General features: G+C 53.9%; 5 protein-coding genes across 5 annotated transcripts; 2 read left to right on the forward strand and 3 right to left on the reverse strand.

The window, feature by feature from the left end:
* Positions 1-1,287: 1,287 nt before the first annotated feature.
* B0H65DRAFT_329365 (WD40-repeat-containing domain protein) lies at positions 1,288-2,834 on the reverse strand. Its single transcript, XM_062823489.1, has 5 exons — positions 2,609-2,834; positions 2,206-2,518; positions 1,778-2,153; positions 1,678-1,722; positions 1,288-1,618 (listed from the first exon to the last, which is right to left on the reverse strand). The coding sequence occupies exons 1-5, from the start codon at positions 2,737-2,739 to the stop codon at positions 1,455-1,457; spliced, it is 1,029 nt and encodes a 342-aa protein (XP_062676873.1). The 5' UTR covers positions 2,740-2,834; the 3' UTR covers positions 1,288-1,454.
* Positions 2,835-3,320: 486 nt separating this feature from the next.
* Positions 3,321-7,298, forward strand: B0H65DRAFT_479577 (RIC1-domain-containing protein). Its single transcript, XM_062827535.1, has 3 exons — positions 3,321-3,910; positions 3,967-6,144; positions 6,205-7,298. Exons 1-3 carry the CDS (start codon positions 3,512-3,514, stop codon positions 6,967-6,969), a joined length of 3,342 nt encoding a protein of 1,113 aa, XP_062676874.1. The 5' UTR covers positions 3,321-3,511; the 3' UTR covers positions 6,970-7,298.
* A 177-nt stretch (positions 7,299-7,475) lies between these two features.
* B0H65DRAFT_479580 (casein kinase II, regulatory subunit) lies at positions 7,476-9,288 on the forward strand. Its single transcript, XM_062827536.1, has 3 exons — positions 7,476-7,845; positions 7,931-8,176; positions 8,268-9,288. The coding sequence occupies exons 1-3, from the start codon at positions 7,789-7,791 to the stop codon at positions 8,811-8,813; spliced, it is 849 nt and encodes a 282-aa protein (XP_062676875.1). The 5' UTR covers positions 7,476-7,788; the 3' UTR covers positions 8,814-9,288.
* A 509-nt stretch (positions 9,289-9,797) lies between these two features.
* Positions 9,798-11,459, reverse strand: B0H65DRAFT_553063 (PAP2-domain-containing protein; the record flags this gene model as incomplete). Its single annotated transcript, XM_062829941.1, has 3 exons — positions 9,798-10,567; positions 10,653-11,095; positions 11,179-11,459. The coding sequence occupies 3 exons, from the start codon at positions 11,457-11,459 to the stop codon at positions 9,798-9,800; spliced, it is 1,494 nt and encodes a 497-aa protein (XP_062676876.1).
* Positions 11,460-13,589: 2,130 nt separating this feature from the next.
* On the reverse strand, positions 13,590-14,870 carry B0H65DRAFT_436496 (60S ribosomal protein L2, mitochondrial precursor; the record flags this gene model as incomplete). The annotated part of the gene is made up of 3 exons (XM_062825247.1): positions 13,590-13,694; positions 13,759-13,832; positions 13,895-14,870. 3 exons carry the CDS (start codon positions 14,868-14,870, stop codon positions 13,590-13,592), a joined length of 1,155 nt encoding a protein of 384 aa, XP_062676877.1.
* Between the last annotated feature and the right edge of the window lie 1,333 nt (positions 14,871-16,203).

Consider the following 16,203-nt stretch of genomic DNA (forward strand, 5'->3'; position numbering starts at 1 on the left):
GTGCACGGGCCGTATTTTTCGGTTTGGAATTTCGATATTTTCTGAATTTTGATAATTTCGGGAATTTTGTTATTGTTTCAGGAATTGACCTTCACCAGAGGGAGCTAGGGAGCGTTTAACCTCCTAGGCCACCTAGGCCCAGGCACGTCAGGGCCAATCTAGAACCAGATAGTGGTACTATTCCGGGTGCTTCCGGTTCGCTTCTACAGAATACCTTACCTACTGGACTTCTGGAACGCTCTGGCTGATGTGAATGGGTACCTCGAACGGGACCTAGAAAGCTTGGCAATACGTTAACATCAGTCCCCGAAGCCATGTCCAGCTGGTATGCACCTTTGGCTACTACTATAAAGTAGGCTGTGGTCTCCTCGTCGGCATGCCTTTGCCAATATCAGCGTTGTTCTCATAGAGTGTCGTACAAGGCATGGAAGTGGCCCAGCTGGTCACTGACACTTCTTATTCAGGCTGGTTGACCACGGAAGTCGGATTTGGTCCCTATGTACCAGAGATGAACAGTGGCCCGAAAGGTAGAACGTTGAGGCTCTGCGACTGTTGATGACAATGCTTTTGTGCTTGAAGAATACTCACAGATGAACTCGTCCAATAACTCTTCAAGAGTATACAGAACTCGGAGATACTGTATGTGAGGGACACTCGTCGTGTGTAGCTTGAGGGGGTCCTTCGCTGGAATTGTGTACTTGACCCCTGATATTAGCGCACCTGCGTACATACCCCGTCAGACCATCCCTGTTGTGGCTAGATTATTAATAGCTCTGTCCAATCCAGTTTGACGGAGTTCCCCCCCTACGTGTCAAAATCCGGGACTTGGATCCGCTGCGGCTTACCCTTTCTGCTACCTATAGCCTCCGAGGACTCTGTAAGCTTTCTCTGAAGACACTGGAATAATTCACAATCGCTTGAAAAGCAGAAAGTCAAAGCAGGGAACGATGATTCTTTAGCTATCTGAATCACGAAACTCACCAAAGCCCAGTGGGCCTGCACCCACGGCGTAGTCTGGGCATCCGTCTCTGTTCTCCCCTGCCTTGCTAGGTGTGAATATGTACCCATGTGCATGTCTCACTGGTTCCCACTGACGGAACTGCCTTGACTCTTCCTTCATTGAGATTTGGCGGTCCGGTGGTTTCCGTCACAGCTCCCGCTTGGCAGGTAGAACCTCGTTGTGACTGCCTATTGCGGTATGTCTCCCAACAAAGCCTCCTTTCGATAAACTCAGCCGAGACCGGCTGGATCCGTTATGGGACACCATTGACCCCTCTCGTTGCATACGTGGGGTATGGCATAGTCCATCAGCTGTATGCTATCGATGTGGTCAATCCGACAAGGCAGCGTCGAGGACGACTTTTGGCCTTTTGCTGTTGCACGGTGCCATAGCACGCTCATTCTACTGTTAAGCGCCGGAAAACTTCCAGAGCATAACTCTCTGTAGAGACTGCTCACTTCCTATCCGTGTCCACGCCGATGATGCGGAGTACGCCTAGATCACTGTAAGCAAGGCAGTATCTGGTAGGTGCCCATGCCACTGCTTCACAAGCACCGGCTGTCTTGAAGGTGTGGACATGCTCGCCCGTCTCGGTATGAGTAACTTCCAAGCTACCACCTATCGAGCGAGTTAGCATTCTCAATCACAAGTGGATGACCAAAGAGTAGCTGACGTACCTTCTTCACAGCCACCGACCACATAACTACCATCAAACGTGAAGCCTGTGGATGTGGTTAGTAACGAAACAACTCCGGTGAGCAAACAGGGGTAAGGTACTTATGCTCTTGACCGGCCCAACCATGCGGGTTACTGTCCGCTGGCAAATCCAGTCTTTGGTATCAAACAAGGCAATGATGGAATCGGCGCCTCCCGTTGCCAGGTATTTGCCCGTGGGAGAGAGCTCAGCTGTTAGGCAAGATGCTGTATGGCCTTTGAGCGTGAATTCAGTTGACTCGCCCTCTGGGACGGCGTGGTTCACATGCAGGACAGGTTCAAAGTCGGGGTAGGACAAAATGCGTATCCTTCCTTCGTTGGTGGGCAGAAATACCTTGTCACCACTCCAACAGAAGGCCATCTGGTTTGTACCGACCGCTTGATGGTGGGTCGAAACGATGGAAGACTGAGAGGGCAGGATATGGAACAAATCGCCATTCTTAACAATGGTTAGCCTGTGGACTTTACTTTGGAACTTGCAGAACACCTACCTTGCTACCAACGAGTAACGAGGATCCATCAGGTGCCCAAGCCAGGGATGTGGCGTGACCAGAAACCTTGACCTCGTTGACACATGCCTTGGTCCTTACGTCCCAGATCTTGACAGCGCCATCGCTACTGACGCTGCAAAGTTCAGCATCCTTGACGGGGTTGAAGGCGACCTTCTCAATCGGAGCAGCATGACCTTTGAGCTCGGTTGAGAATTTGACATTGGGCTTCTCGGGATTCCAGACACGAAGTGTCTTGTCAACAGCACCAGTGGCAATAAGAGTTCCCAATGGGTTCCAGGCTATTGTGCTTAGGCTAGGAAACAACCACCGTTAGCGAGGAACGATATGTGACCGTCTGAGTTACGGTGACATGGATAAACTGTGACGATGATGGGCGAGGTACCTGTGATGACTTCCACCACCACCCCGAGGCCCGGAGGTGGTGTCGTTGTAGGACTGACTCTTCAGCGGTCCAAAATAGGCCGAAAACTTCTCCTTCGGCAAGCTGTATCTGGGGCGTAGGAGCGGAGCCATGCTGTCGTCTTTTCAGGCTGTCTTCAAGACGACCTGTCAGTTTAGTGTGACCTTCTGAATATGCGAGAGGGTGAGATGGTGAAGGTAGCTGTCAGTATTGTTAGCTACTAGCTTCGTACGCAGTGAGGCGAAAGTCAACGCATTTAAGTCCCGCTGGGTAGCCGATTGGACACGATGATTCGTGAGTGGGGTTAGTGAAGACGGGATGTAAAGCTATCGGTGGAGGGAAATGGAAGGCTCAAAGGATAATGAGGAAGGTGAGGAAGTTCATGCCTGGATGAATATGGAGGGGATATTGAGATGCTTTGTTCAGTTGTTTGTCCAGTCGTTAGGTCGTCAATGGGATTGCATCGCGGTTGGTGTCTGTGCACTAACGCAAGGTACATCGCATACCTGGAGGTGGCTGCTCGCAGGGAGTTCGAAGACGGGATATCGGACGCTGGGACCCTCAACCGACACTAGCGCGGCGCCTATAACCGCCGCTTACAGCATGTACAACGTGGAGGTACTTCCCGACTCGGCACCCATCATCCAGGTCCCCTGTTCACGGAACGCCCCGTCCCCAACTTAAACGTCCACCAGACAACACACTCAACGACCTCACGCGGCAGCATCACCACCACCTCACTGCGGGACTCGGAGCCCACGACCACCCTCTGTCCAGAGTGCCATTCCAGGCTCGACATGATTTGACTTTACGATCGACCACAAGCACCGAGGCTGTTGATGCGCATGAGGCCGCCGTGAAGGCACCGGCCGCCTTCAGAAAGCCATGTACTGGCCTATTGGAACTCCCCGGATATATGCGACAAGCGCCAGCTGCCCGCCATCCTACCCTCACCTCTACTCCCACGATGGGTTACCAGCCGCCGATCAGGGGCCTCCCAGAAGCTCTCTGTTGTCCCCAGGTGCCGCCGCCGACGGTCACGATTCCTCGAGTGTCCCCCCTACGCCCATCACTCCGGTAACACCCTTCACACCGGCTATCAAGTCCGTCGAGCACGACTACTACGATGACGACGGGCAGTCCGAACCACCATCACCTCCTCCTCCAGAGCCCTCGCAGTCCAATGCTCCGCCCAGGGAACCAATACTGGCTCTCCGGGTTGCAAGAGCTGGCCACTTGTTCGCCGTCATCACCTCAACGTCAATGACCATCTGGCAGACAAAAGTATACTCTTATATATTAAATCCCTTGGATTTCCGCCCTGCTAACTCGTGTGTTAGCCAACGGTTGTTCTCGCTGTTGTTGTTCGATCCGAGGCGTCACTAAAATCCTACGGTACCAACACTAGCTTGATGCTGCGTCCGGATGCCGCCATATTTGTCGTGCGCACCAGCCTGGGCTATCTGATCACCTACTCTCTGGCTACCGATGCCGACTCTCGAGTCTACAAACCCCATTTTTCCAGTCATACCAATGTTCAGAAACGGCGGCAAACCCATGCAGGCGGCCCGGGAGCGATGGCCCCCGACCAAATACTATGGGGCCCCGGTGAGGGATCGGGAGTTAGGGATGTCAGCGTTCGTTTCCGCATGGTTATCAAAGTTGACGCCGGCATTGAGAGTGCCTTGGCTTTGGACGACGAGTTGGTGGTGGCTACACGGAAACCTGCGGCAGTTCAGTGCATCCGATGGACCCCAGACAGCTCCGGAAGTCAAACCAGCACAGAGCTGTTGAGCCGCATGGGCTGGGTCGACAAGAAGGTTATGGTTCGCGAGATGACACATGATAGGCGCATGAACCTGTCCACATGGGTGACCAGCGACGGCAAAGCGTACGCCGTCCAGCGCATCACTGGCAGCCGACAGGATCCCGATACGAACCAGCTGGCCGACCCAAAGAAGCTTTTCAAAGGCTACTGCTTTTATACACCTCAGACACCTGGCGAACAAGCGATACGTTGCGTCGTCAATGCCGTCTTCTCTCTTATTGCCGTGGGCTGTGCAGATGGCAACATTCGCGTGTTTTCGGCAAGAGATTACTCGGGAAACATTCCAGCTTCTCACGTCCACAATCTCCCTGCTTCAACCAACACCTGTGGCAGACTTACAACTCTCAGCTACTCTCCTGATGGTTATTGTCTTTTTGCTGGCTATGAAAAGGGATGGGCAACATGGAGCGTGTACGGCAAGCCGCTAAGTAACAGTTTTGGGGCCGATCATTCCATTGCTAGCACAACCGGGGAAGAGTGGATATCCGGTGTCCTCGACGCAGCCTGGATTGGAGGTGGCTGCGAACTGCTGCTTGTGGGCCGATCCCATGAATCAATATGGCTGCTAGAGATGGCACGAAGCGCAGTAACCGGATGCTACAACTCTGCAAATCTCTTCAGGACCGTGCTTCAGAGCACTTCCAGCGTCATGGTCTATAGGGGATATGACCTACCGGATCTTACTTCGATCTCGGCCGAACCTGGGCTGTGGCATACAGCTAGGATACCAGCCAGCTATCTTATGAACCATTGGCCAATCAGGTGTACTGCCATCTCCAGCGATGGTCGATATGTTGCAGTGGCGGGCAGAAGGGGCTTGGCTCACTATAGCGTTAACAGCGGTCGCTGGAAGACGTTCGCGAACGCGGATGCGGAGAACGAGTTCCATGTGAAGGGTGGCATGTGTTGGTACCAGAATATCCTGGTTGCTGCCGTGGAGGCTAATAGGAGCTTCGAACTCCGTCTCTACTCGCGGGAGGCATCGCTCGATAGCTCGAATGTGCTACATACTCAGGAGATGTCGGCACCGATTGTCCTGATCACTCCCTCTGGTGAAGACTCGCTGCTCGTTTATACTTACGACAACCTCCTCTACCACTTTATCTTTGCACCATTCGGTGGCACCGTTAGGCTGGTAGAAGTTGGCCACATAGCTTTTCATGGCATTATCCGATCACCCGCACGAGTTCGAGGTCTGAGCTGGATTTTGCCCGAGAGCCAGCTGTTAGACGGAGACCCATCCCAAGACGTGGCTCATGCCTCTGTCTTGTTCTTGGTAGATGGCAAGCTGGTCCTCCTTCGACCCTCGTACAATGAAGGCGGCCTCAAATACGATATGCGCGTCATTGCGAACAACCTCGAATTCTACGTTAGCATGAGGGACCAGCCTTTTGTGGGCGGCGTCCTGACGCCCTCCGAAAAGCAGGTCTTTACGGCCGCGGCTGATGACAGTTTACGCAATTCACTCTGGATCTTTGATGGTAGTGAAATCAAGGCCTGGACGGATGTCGAGCCAGTTTTGAGAGCCATCTCTGGAGAAGCCACTAGAGAGCTTCCACCCATGACATCTATCCCTATCGACTTTTATCCTCTATCCGCTCTTCTCAGCAAAGCCATAGTACTTGGCGTGGAGTCTGATCTCATCCAACGCCGTGATGTCAGCTTCTCCTTCTTTCGTTTCTCGATACGGGTAAGCCCCTAGATTTCACTGCATATCACGTACGAGGAATGCCCTGCTAACAGTCCACAGACACACCTCTTTCTACCCGATATACTGCGGTTCTACCTTACGAATAATAGACCGGTTGAGGCGTTGCGATTAGCTCAGCAATATGAGCACCTTGAGTACTTTGCACATGGACTGGAAATTCTTCTGCACCACGTCCTGGACGAAGAGGTGGATGCCCACCCTCCACCCGCTCCAGAACATGCCATCCTCCCACGGGTGCTGTCACTCCTCTCATCATTCAAGCAGTACTTGGACATTGTAGTGCAGTGTACCCGCAAGACGGAAGTGCGTTCCTGGCGTACTCTGTTTGCTTATCTCCCTCCACCTCAGGAGCTTTTCGAGGAGAGCTTACAGCGTGGCAGCCTTAAGACTGCTGGCGGCTACTTGCTCATCCTCCACACCTTTGACGAACTCGCGACAGCAAGCGAGCAGAGCGTGCGTCTCCTAAGCAGAGCAATGCGCGAGGGCGACTGGGAGCTTTGCAAAGAACTGGCACGGTTTTTGGCCGCGCTCGATGAAACGGGGGACACGTTGCGTGAAGCAATGGAGCTGGCAAAGATACGGGTGAAGCAGGAAAGTGAGCTGGAGGATGGCCATGGCAGCGTAGGCAGCGGGCTGGGCACAATGCTTGGAGTTCCTCAGGGTGGTGGTGTTAACGGTGCTTCTAGCACCACTAGCTCGTTGATCTCGAATACCAAGGGGATTACGGGTAGTGACTGGGATGCCGACAGGCGGACAATCAGCGACGCCGGCAGCGTGGTCAGTGCTAATCGGTACGAGGGCTGATGGGAGTGGCTCTTTGAAAGCCGATTTCATGGGAATTGGATAAAACGGGTTCTGGGTGCGAGACAAGCGGACACGATTTGTCTCATGAGAGTACACAAACAGTAGGACAACTTTTAAAAAGAGGTTTCAAAATAATTTAGAACAGCTATAATCACAGGCAATAGAGGTTGCCTTTTTTCCCCAGCATATGCCTCTTCAAAAACCAGGAGCAAAGTCTAGCATTGATCATCATGGCGCCCAAATGAATAATAACAAAGCACATGCCTCCCCAAGTGTATGGTACTGACATGTGTTTCTCGATCTCATACGCTGGGCCGCTGGGCTGACTGGAGGCCGACGATACCTTGGGGATTGCTGATAAACAGACAGCGGGGAGCAGGGGGGCTACAATCTCCAGCTGCCCTGCGGGGACCACTGCAACGGCGATGAACCCCCCACCAAAAAGAGTTCGCCCCTGCCACTGTCAGCCTGTTTGCTTCCAGAGTCCAGACCCCCCCACCTGCACTGCCCTGCACGAGGGATTCCACCTGAACTCCCGTCAAACCGTCGCAAAAAAGCATCACAAACCTCTTCTGCCTCCAACATCTTGTCGTCATTGTGCCTTGTGCCAGCTCAATCTCATCCGACCCGGACCTCCCACCCCCATCTACGGCCCGGCGCTCTCCAGTTCGGTCCAACAAAAGTTTCAAACGCCGCACCCCACCCCAGCACCCGGAATTTTGGCCTCGTTGATTCGAAGCGCCAGCCGACGGTCGTTCGCGCCCACTTCCCTCTCTCCCTTCTTTTTATGCGCCGAGCATAGACTTGGTGTCGCCGGCCATGGATGACTTTGTGAGCGAGTCTGAGAGTGACTATGCCAGCTATTGGCGCGACTGGGTATGCTTTTCTAGCAATTGTTGTTATCGTTACTACAGTAAAACTTCCAATTATCATGCTAACATTTGCGCGTCCTACTCTGCAGTTCATCTCCTCGCGAGGCAATGAATACTTTTGCGAAATCGACGAGGACTACATCACTGACAGGTTCAACTTGACCGGTCTCAACACTGAGGTCCAGTACTACCAATATGCCCTCGATCTCATCACCGATGTCTTCGACCTCGACTGCGACGATGACATGCGGGAAACAATAGAGAAGTCTGCTAGGCACCTGTACGGTCTCGTCCATGCTCGATACATTGTCACAACCCGGGGTCTTCAAAAGATGGTTAGTACTCGACCGACCCTCAATCCCATTCCCACTCCCATCGCCATCCATCCAGCGTGACTAACAAAACCTTACTTGCTCAACCATCCAGTTCGAAAAGTACAAAAAAGCCGACTTCGGCAAGTGCCCGCGCGTCATGTGTTCCTCGCACCCGCTCCTGCCCATGGGCCTCTCGGACGTGCCCAACTCCAAGCCGGTGAAGCTGTACTGCGCGCGGTGCGAGGACATCTACAACCCCAAGTCGTCGCGCCACGCCGCCATCGACGGCGCCTACTTCGGCACCTCGTTCCACAACATCTTCTTCCAGGTGTACCCGACCCTGGTGCCCGCCAAGAGCGTCGAGCGCTACATCCCGCGCTGCTACGGCTTCAAGGTGCACGCCGCCGCCGCCCTGGTGCGCTGGCAGAACGGCCAGCGGGACGAGATGCGCAGGCGGCTGAGGAAGCTCGAGGTCGAGAGCGGGTTCAAGGACGCCGAGGACGAGGCTGAGCTTGATGAGGATGAGGAGGACGAGGAGGAGGAGGAGGAGCTGGCTGCTATGGAAGAGGTTGAGGGTGCCCAACAGCAACATACGGCAGCGGCAGCAGCAGGAGCGGCGACGGGAGGCGTTGCCGCCGGTGGTGAGGGCGTTCATTAGAAGGGGCCTGTTGCTACTGGAGGTGGAGTAGATGAAGAGTATTGGAACTCGGAAGCCACGATTGGAGCCAATCGTGGCTTCCAAGACGATGAGCTGCAAGGCGAGCCAGCTCAGTGGGCGACACCTCAGTGGTCGACACTGGTCATGTCTGCGGCTGCAAGGCTGCGACGGAATCTCAGGCTAGGAGAGGATTACGAAGAGCAGGTTGAGATGGAGCTTGATGAGATGGGGGAATAGGCGAGGGACGGGATGTTTTGAGGTGGTGGAATGCATATACCATACAGTATTGAGTAACAAAGTATGAATGAGTACAGGATGTCTCTTTTTTTTTTCTAGTTTCTGCATCCCATGGGGCAATTCAACAGCGGACTTCGGAAACGATGTGAATAGGAGAGAGAGAGAGAGAGAGAGAGAGCGCGCCATTGATAGAGTGTTTGATGTTCTTTGGTCTAGCTATTTGTTTTTCTACTTCCTACCAGACGGTTTCGAAACTCTGACATCGCCTGAATTGCTTCTCTTCGTCTATGCTGAACTGCTCCCTCATAACAGCAAAACTTCGTTTACCTCTCTTCCAAGCCTCCTAAAACCAATCGTCAAAACGAGAACACATTGAAATTACTCAGTAAAAAGCAGTCTTATGGAGCATGGAAATCCAAAACGACCAAACCATATATCCAAGCGTCCGACTGAGGAAAGATTCACAAGCGGTATCATTCGGCAACATGAACCATTTTCAATGCATTGACTGTTACTACAGTATAAATACATACATATGTGGATAGGTTCCTCATTTCCCCAGAAAAAAACGCCTCCTGAACTTGAACAAAACCCATGTAGGTGACATAACCATTTGCTGTTCCTCAGATTTCATCAAGTAGAGGAATCATCGGTTTTGTCATCAAGCCCAGCCACCCGGGCCAGGTCCCTCTTTCCGGAAAATGCACTTTGACTCTTCTCATCCGAGACTGCATCAAAATCTACCCCTCATATCTGATTGTCATGAACCCCCCTATAAGCCGTATCAGCCTGTTCGCGTTCATCAAGAGAAGGCGGTTTCCTCCCCGTGATGGGCTGGTCCGGTCCCACATTACTTTCCAAACCGGTGCCATTACCCCGTACCACAGGGCGTCCGTAGCTACCATGATCCAAGGAATCAGGGCCCAGCGCCTCCTCCTCGTCTCCGGCGCGATGGTACTCGCCGACGTTATGATCAGTCGAGTAGCTATAACTACCGACGCCCGCCCAGAACGCCTTGTCGCGGCTGCGCGGACCCCATGCCCACCCAGCACCTTGCGAAATGGGCAGGTGGTAGTAGCGGAAGGCGAAGAAGGCGCAGACGAGCCCGATCAGGTAGCCGAACAGGATGTCGAAGCCGTGGTGGCGGAAGTCGAACCAGCGCGAGCTGGCGATGAAGATGGACGCAAACCACGGGATGATGCAGATCAGCAGCAGGTAGAGCGGCGGCGCGGCGGCCTGGCGGCGCACGGCGGCCACGGCGCGCGTGTGCCGCGCAAGACGCTTCTCCTCGGCTGCGCCGATGCTACCGCCCGTGTAGGTGCGCCCGCTCCCCGAGCCTGCGGGACCCCGCGAGGCCATCTCGTACGATTCGGGCCCGCCTAGGAACATGGCGGTGTTATTGCGAGTCCGAGAGGGGAAGGCGGAGAAAGAGGCGGCGTCTACGTTGGTGCCGGAGGCGAGGAAGGGAATTGTGATAGCGAACTTGCTGGCAATGAAAAGCGAGAGGTAGACGAGACCTGGTGGGATAATCAGTCAGTCAGTCAGTCATGGACTCAACTCCCAAGCATTCTCTGCTATGGGTAGAAACCGGTTAGTACTCACCGGATGCTGCCGAGCTGGAGTGACCGCTGGGGTAGCTCCTGAACCCATCATCCAACAAGGCCTTGTCCGTGTTCTTGCAAATATTTGCGCTGACCAGCTGCCCATCCATGCTCGAATTGGCATAACCTCCAACGATATAATTGGCGTAATTGGCGAGATCGGGCTGGCATCTCGAGAGAAGATCCGGTCGCGGCTTTCCGTAAAGGTTCTTCATGCCATTCGTAATCAGCCAGGCTGACGCTACCGACAGAGCCAACCCCAGCCAGCCAATATGTAATTCCCATAGCTTTCGCTTCCAGATCATAGCCTTCGGCGTGCCCCGAGGTACGGTAGCGCCGGGGACGAATATCAGCGAGATGACGGCGATCAAGACGATGGGGGCGAGCACGCTGATGCATGCTGCCAGCCAGACGGGCACGGTTTCCTTTACTGTAAATGGGAATCTGGAGGGTTGTACGTCTTAGCATCACAGCCATGAAATGGACCAAGCAGAAACTGTCAGAGAAAATTTTTTGATTTTACATACGAGATATTGGGGTCGTGAAGTGAGAAGGGTCTCTTGTTAGGGGTTTTATTCCCAAAAATATAGCCAATGACTCCGGCAACAGCGATGATGACCCAGTCAAAGACATACGAGACCACCACCACCCATCCTCCTTTCTTCCTCTTTGGCCCACCAGCCCGGGTGTGCCTTAGGTCTTCCATCATCGGCGTCGTCGTCGAAGTTGGTGTAATGCCGGTATGCGATGGTGAAACCGAGCGAGCGTGTGCTGGAGGGATGAGGAAGTCTTCTGAATCGTCGGGCATGAGGACCTAAGAATGATCCGAGGGGTAGTCGGATGGGAAAGGAACCTCAACGGAGCAGAAAGGGACGGCAAGAAGAAAGGTCAGAAGCGCAAGTTCGGGTTCGGGTGGTGCGTCCAGTGATTGTGCGTCCAGCTGAGTCTAGCCGGGTCGCGTTTGCCAGCCGAAAAGAGCGTAGGTAGGCAATAAGGGGATGTTTCAATAGGCGCAAACCGCAGCCGAATGTAAGGATGAAGCGACAAGAGATGTGACCAGGCTATACAAACCTAGGGCTGTAGTGGTTGGGAACCGAGATGATACTTTGGGGAAAGTAGTACCAATAGCTTGGCCGGACTAGCGTAAAGATGTCGTGACGGGAGTACGCAGTATACGGTAAAGACCTGGTGCGTGCATGTAATGTGCAGAGTTCAGAAAAAGAGTTTCGCCCCAGCGATCGACGTCCACGATTTCCCACCCAAAACGTCTAAGCCTCTTTCCAAGCCGGCGCGTGTATGACGCCAACAAAGAATCCCGATGCCTGTTTCCACTTGCTGGTTGGTCTCCGCAGTCCGCACTCCTGCCGTCTGCGTGGAAGTCAGTTGACAGGTCAGTACCTACTACTCCAGGCAGCAACAATGCAGTAAGTCCCGTACGTAACAAGAAAGAAAAATGAATGTTTAAACGAGATTATCGGCGGTGAATCAATAGTCAAGAGGAGAATGGCAGCTTCCTCGGCGAGTTCAACGCTCGAGGTTAAAACAGAAACCAACGATCCTGTAACAGATGATCATTCAAGGGGGCAGTGGCGGGCCTGGCCAACCCCAGTCCAGCGTAACGCTGCATGGACTCATGGAGAGCGCCCATTGGGGAACCATGCTGCGGCCCATCAGAAAGTACTGCTCCCCGGCTTTTGTTAGGGGATCGACTCAATCATCCTGGAAAGAACTGCAGAGAAGTGCGATGCCTCTATCGCAGCCAGAGTCCGAGGTACAAGACATGGTGGAGCAGTTTTTTTACTACAGTAGGAACCCCTGTTAATGCAAGCCCCCCCTTTTCCAAACACATATAAACTGACCCATTAGATGCAAAAAGAATGCGGCCCGGATCCCCAGTTTTGCATGCAAGTGAGGCACCCCTTAATGCAAAAACCCCCCTAATGCTAAGACTCTGAGCTGTCCCCCATAGTGCCGGAATTAGTTGCATTAACAGGGGTTTCTACTGTACCTTACCGCGTGGATCCCTCCCCAGGGGCATTAAACCTAATCTCCAAAAATATCAGACGGCCCTGGTCCATGAACGGTCGAGACTCTTCAAATAAGTACACTACTCATCACCAAAGAGATCGAGAAATTCAAGCTATGTGCAGTATGCTCCCTTTCTCTCCGATCTTGTGGTATATAGAGATGAGACTATGCTTCCCTTTTGTTGACCCTCATCCCTTCATGGCGTTGCGATCCTACACAGTAGGCATGTTCGGCCGAATTGCGGGCGCATACCGAGACGCTGTGTCGTGACATGCCCTTGCGCAGTTAATCACTGCAAAGATCCCGCCGCTGGAATGCAGAAATCTCGCTGCGCTCAGGTCTACGCGGCTATCTACACCCTTTTGTTAACTACCTATCTCGCAATCCACTCAGGACGGCCTCCTCAGGACCGGTAACAGATCTGAAAGGGCAAAGGGGGCCGGCATTTTTGTCCTGCTCCCTGCATAAGGGATGAACGCAAAATGTGATTGGACAACTCGACCGACTTCAATGACCAGACGGCTTTCTTTCATAGCCTGTTGTCCCAGCCATAAAAACAAAGCACCTTCTATCAGGTTCACACAGCGAACGAGTCGAACGAACATTAAGTCTAGCCTTTCGTACATCCCTGAAGTCATGTCCCGGTTGATAGACAGAGTTGCGGTCTTAGCAAGGCCCCGCAACTGATCGCCATCTGCCAAGTGTCGCTCGGTCGGAAGTGAAGATATAAAAGCAACACGGCGGATCTCCAACAACCGATGCTATTCGGCCAAGTGACCTCCTATGGCGTCCTTCCGGTATAAAACTGAGCCCTCGAACTGCCGGCCTGCGAACAAATGAATACGTTTTACTACATAGTGTACAAGATGGTGGGTATATAGCCCAAGTTGAGCACAGCAGGTTGATTTGTTTATGTAGTCTTCTTGTTCCTCCGGACACCCATGTTGCGGACCCGGGGAGTAACCACCCACTTGTTGACGTTGGACTTTCTGCGTGTCTTGTAACCACCTTTGGCCTAGAAAAGAAGAGGGTAAGGCGTCTGTTTGGAGCACAGAGAGGAAATAAGGGGCAAGACTTACAGGTGTGCCCCAAGGAGAGACAGGGTGCCTGTTACCCTTCGACTTACCACGACCACCACCGTGAGGATGGTCATCTACCGGGTCGTTAGTTGGTTCTGCTCGCTTTGACAAACGGATGCTTCGGGGGTCTACTCACTTGCGTTCATGGCCAAACCTCTCACAGTGGGCCTGATGTTGAGCCAACGGCTTCTACCGGCCTTGCCCAATTGTCTGTAGTGATGCATAATGTTGCTGGAAATACCAACGGTGGCGCAAGCGTCCTTGCTGACCCTTCTGATTTCTCCACTCTGCAGTCTAACGTTGACGAACTTGCCCGTCATAACCTTTGTACCATCCTCACGAGTCTCCTCCTCCTTGGAAATAATGGTGGCATATGTCCCGGCACTGCGGCAGAAGACAGCCTTGCCGTCCGAACGGGAGCCAACGCAGTAGATCTGGGTTCCGACTGGAATCATGGACACGGGCAAGCAGTTGCCTCTCCAGCATGTCCTCGCAGCCAGAATACCAGGATCAACGACACCACCCATGGAATCGAGCAGGTCCTGGGGAAGACCGGACCGGTAGCTCTGCACGACATCTCCCGCCCTCATGCCATCCGCCGCGACGATATAGCTCTTCCTCCCTGTGGCCTCCTCCTTCACCAGCGCAATGTGTGCGCTGCGACCGGGGTCGTACTCGATGCGCAGGACTGTGTGCGGACCCGGAATCCATCGTTCGAAGTCGACCATACGGATTCTTCGCTTGTGACCACCACCACGATGTCTGACGGTAATGCGACCGCTGTGGTTACGTCCACCCTTGGACTGACCCTTCTTGGGGAAGGTAAGAGGAAGATACGGCCGGCCCTTCCACAGGTGGTCGTTGATGGGGCGCTTCAAGTGACGGATACCGGGCGTGTGCGGCTTGTAGGTTCTCATCATGCCGGCGTCCCGGACGTAGGGAGTTACGGTCTTGGCCTTGGCATCTTTTTTGGTGCTGGTGCTGGTGGTGCTGGTGCTTCCTGATTGTGTGGCGGCCTTGGTGGCATAGCATCTGGCGACGGTGCGGCCCAGCACGGTTTGGGCAAAGGAAGCTGTCCCCGCGAGGAGGGGTCGGAATTGAGGCTGCAGCATGGCTGCTCGATCGCTGTCGGATATCCCAAGCTCCTGGCGGTGAGCTCTGGGGAGGTGGGGGTGCTGGAGGGGACGATTGCTGCGATATCCAGCAACCGGAGTGCGACGTCCTCGCAGGCTGCTCGTCGGTTCCCGTCGTCGGCTTGTCGTCGATAACTGCTTGTGGAAAATTGCTCGGCTGATGCGCCAATCACAGCCTTGCATTGGTTGCGACCCCGGACTGTTGTGGCTGTTGACAGTGTGGCTTGTGTGGTGCAGCCACTGGCCTTTGGTGAAAGAGCTTTGTTCCTTTCCAGGACAAAGTGCTGCAAACAGCGCGCCGAAACGCGGGCGCGGGAGGAAGGCACCAGTCAACGGCGCGTGAAGGTTCAGTGCAGGGGCCTGGTGGCCTGTAGAAAGCGCGGCGCGGGGAAGAGCGTGCATCTTGCTCCGTTCCTTCCCAAGGTTCGCGGTCTGTGTTGACAGCTGCTGGAGCTCACACGGTGCCTGTTGAGCACTTTTGACCAATCAGAAGCCGGATTCGGCCGGTTGCCCTGCGGTTGCCAGTGTTGACGGTGGATGACGGCAAGGGAGGGGACGTGGCCCGCGCTGGCCCTGCCTTCCTTCACTGCGTGCTTGAGGTGTGACCTTTGTACCTCCTGCTTGGTGCAAAACACAGGCCCAAGTATTTCCTGGCCGCTTTTTCTGCAACTGAACTCGACACCATCCGACTTGCAACCATTTCCCTGGACGCACAACAATCGACATTCAGCAACAGCAACAACAGCAACTTTCGACTCCGGTCATTGAAGTCTGGCATTTCTTTGGCAGTACAACCTTTTCGACTTGCTTATTCGACAGCACGGCATCCTAACCATTCGACAACTTGACATTGCAGAAAGCCGCAAGACGTGCGTCTGACATTGCACGGCGCGTCATCACTTGTGGTGTTTTTGTTAAGGTTCAGAAGCATCACTGCACTAGTGAAGGGTACTTTGTCCCAGCCCCAGCACGTCCGATCGGGTACCTGGGTGCGTGTCCACACGCCCGCTCCGTCCACTGGCACTCCAGCCCCATCCACTGGGCTGCACTGGCACTGGCACCTCCACCAAGACCTCGCAAAAACAAGACTTCCACACTTCTCTGCACCTCATAAACAGCATATCTCCCTTTCCCGTCCGCCAACTAGCCTTCCCACTCCGCATCACCTGGACCCGCAAGGCCATTGCCATCACGACGGCAACCCTTGGCCTCGATCAGTCAATCCTTCGGACGTCGCCATCGCGTGCTTTGCCCTCGACCGTCGTCACCAATTGGGCAACATCCCGATTAACAACAGGACCGTGAAGCAACC

Source organism: Neurospora tetraspora (assembly GCF_033439725.1).
Source record: "Neurospora tetraspora strain CBS 560.94 chromosome Unknown B0H65scaffold_9, whole genome shotgun sequence".
Taxonomy (NCBI): Eukaryota; Fungi; Ascomycota; class Sordariomycetes; order Sordariales; family Sordariaceae; genus Neurospora; species Neurospora tetraspora.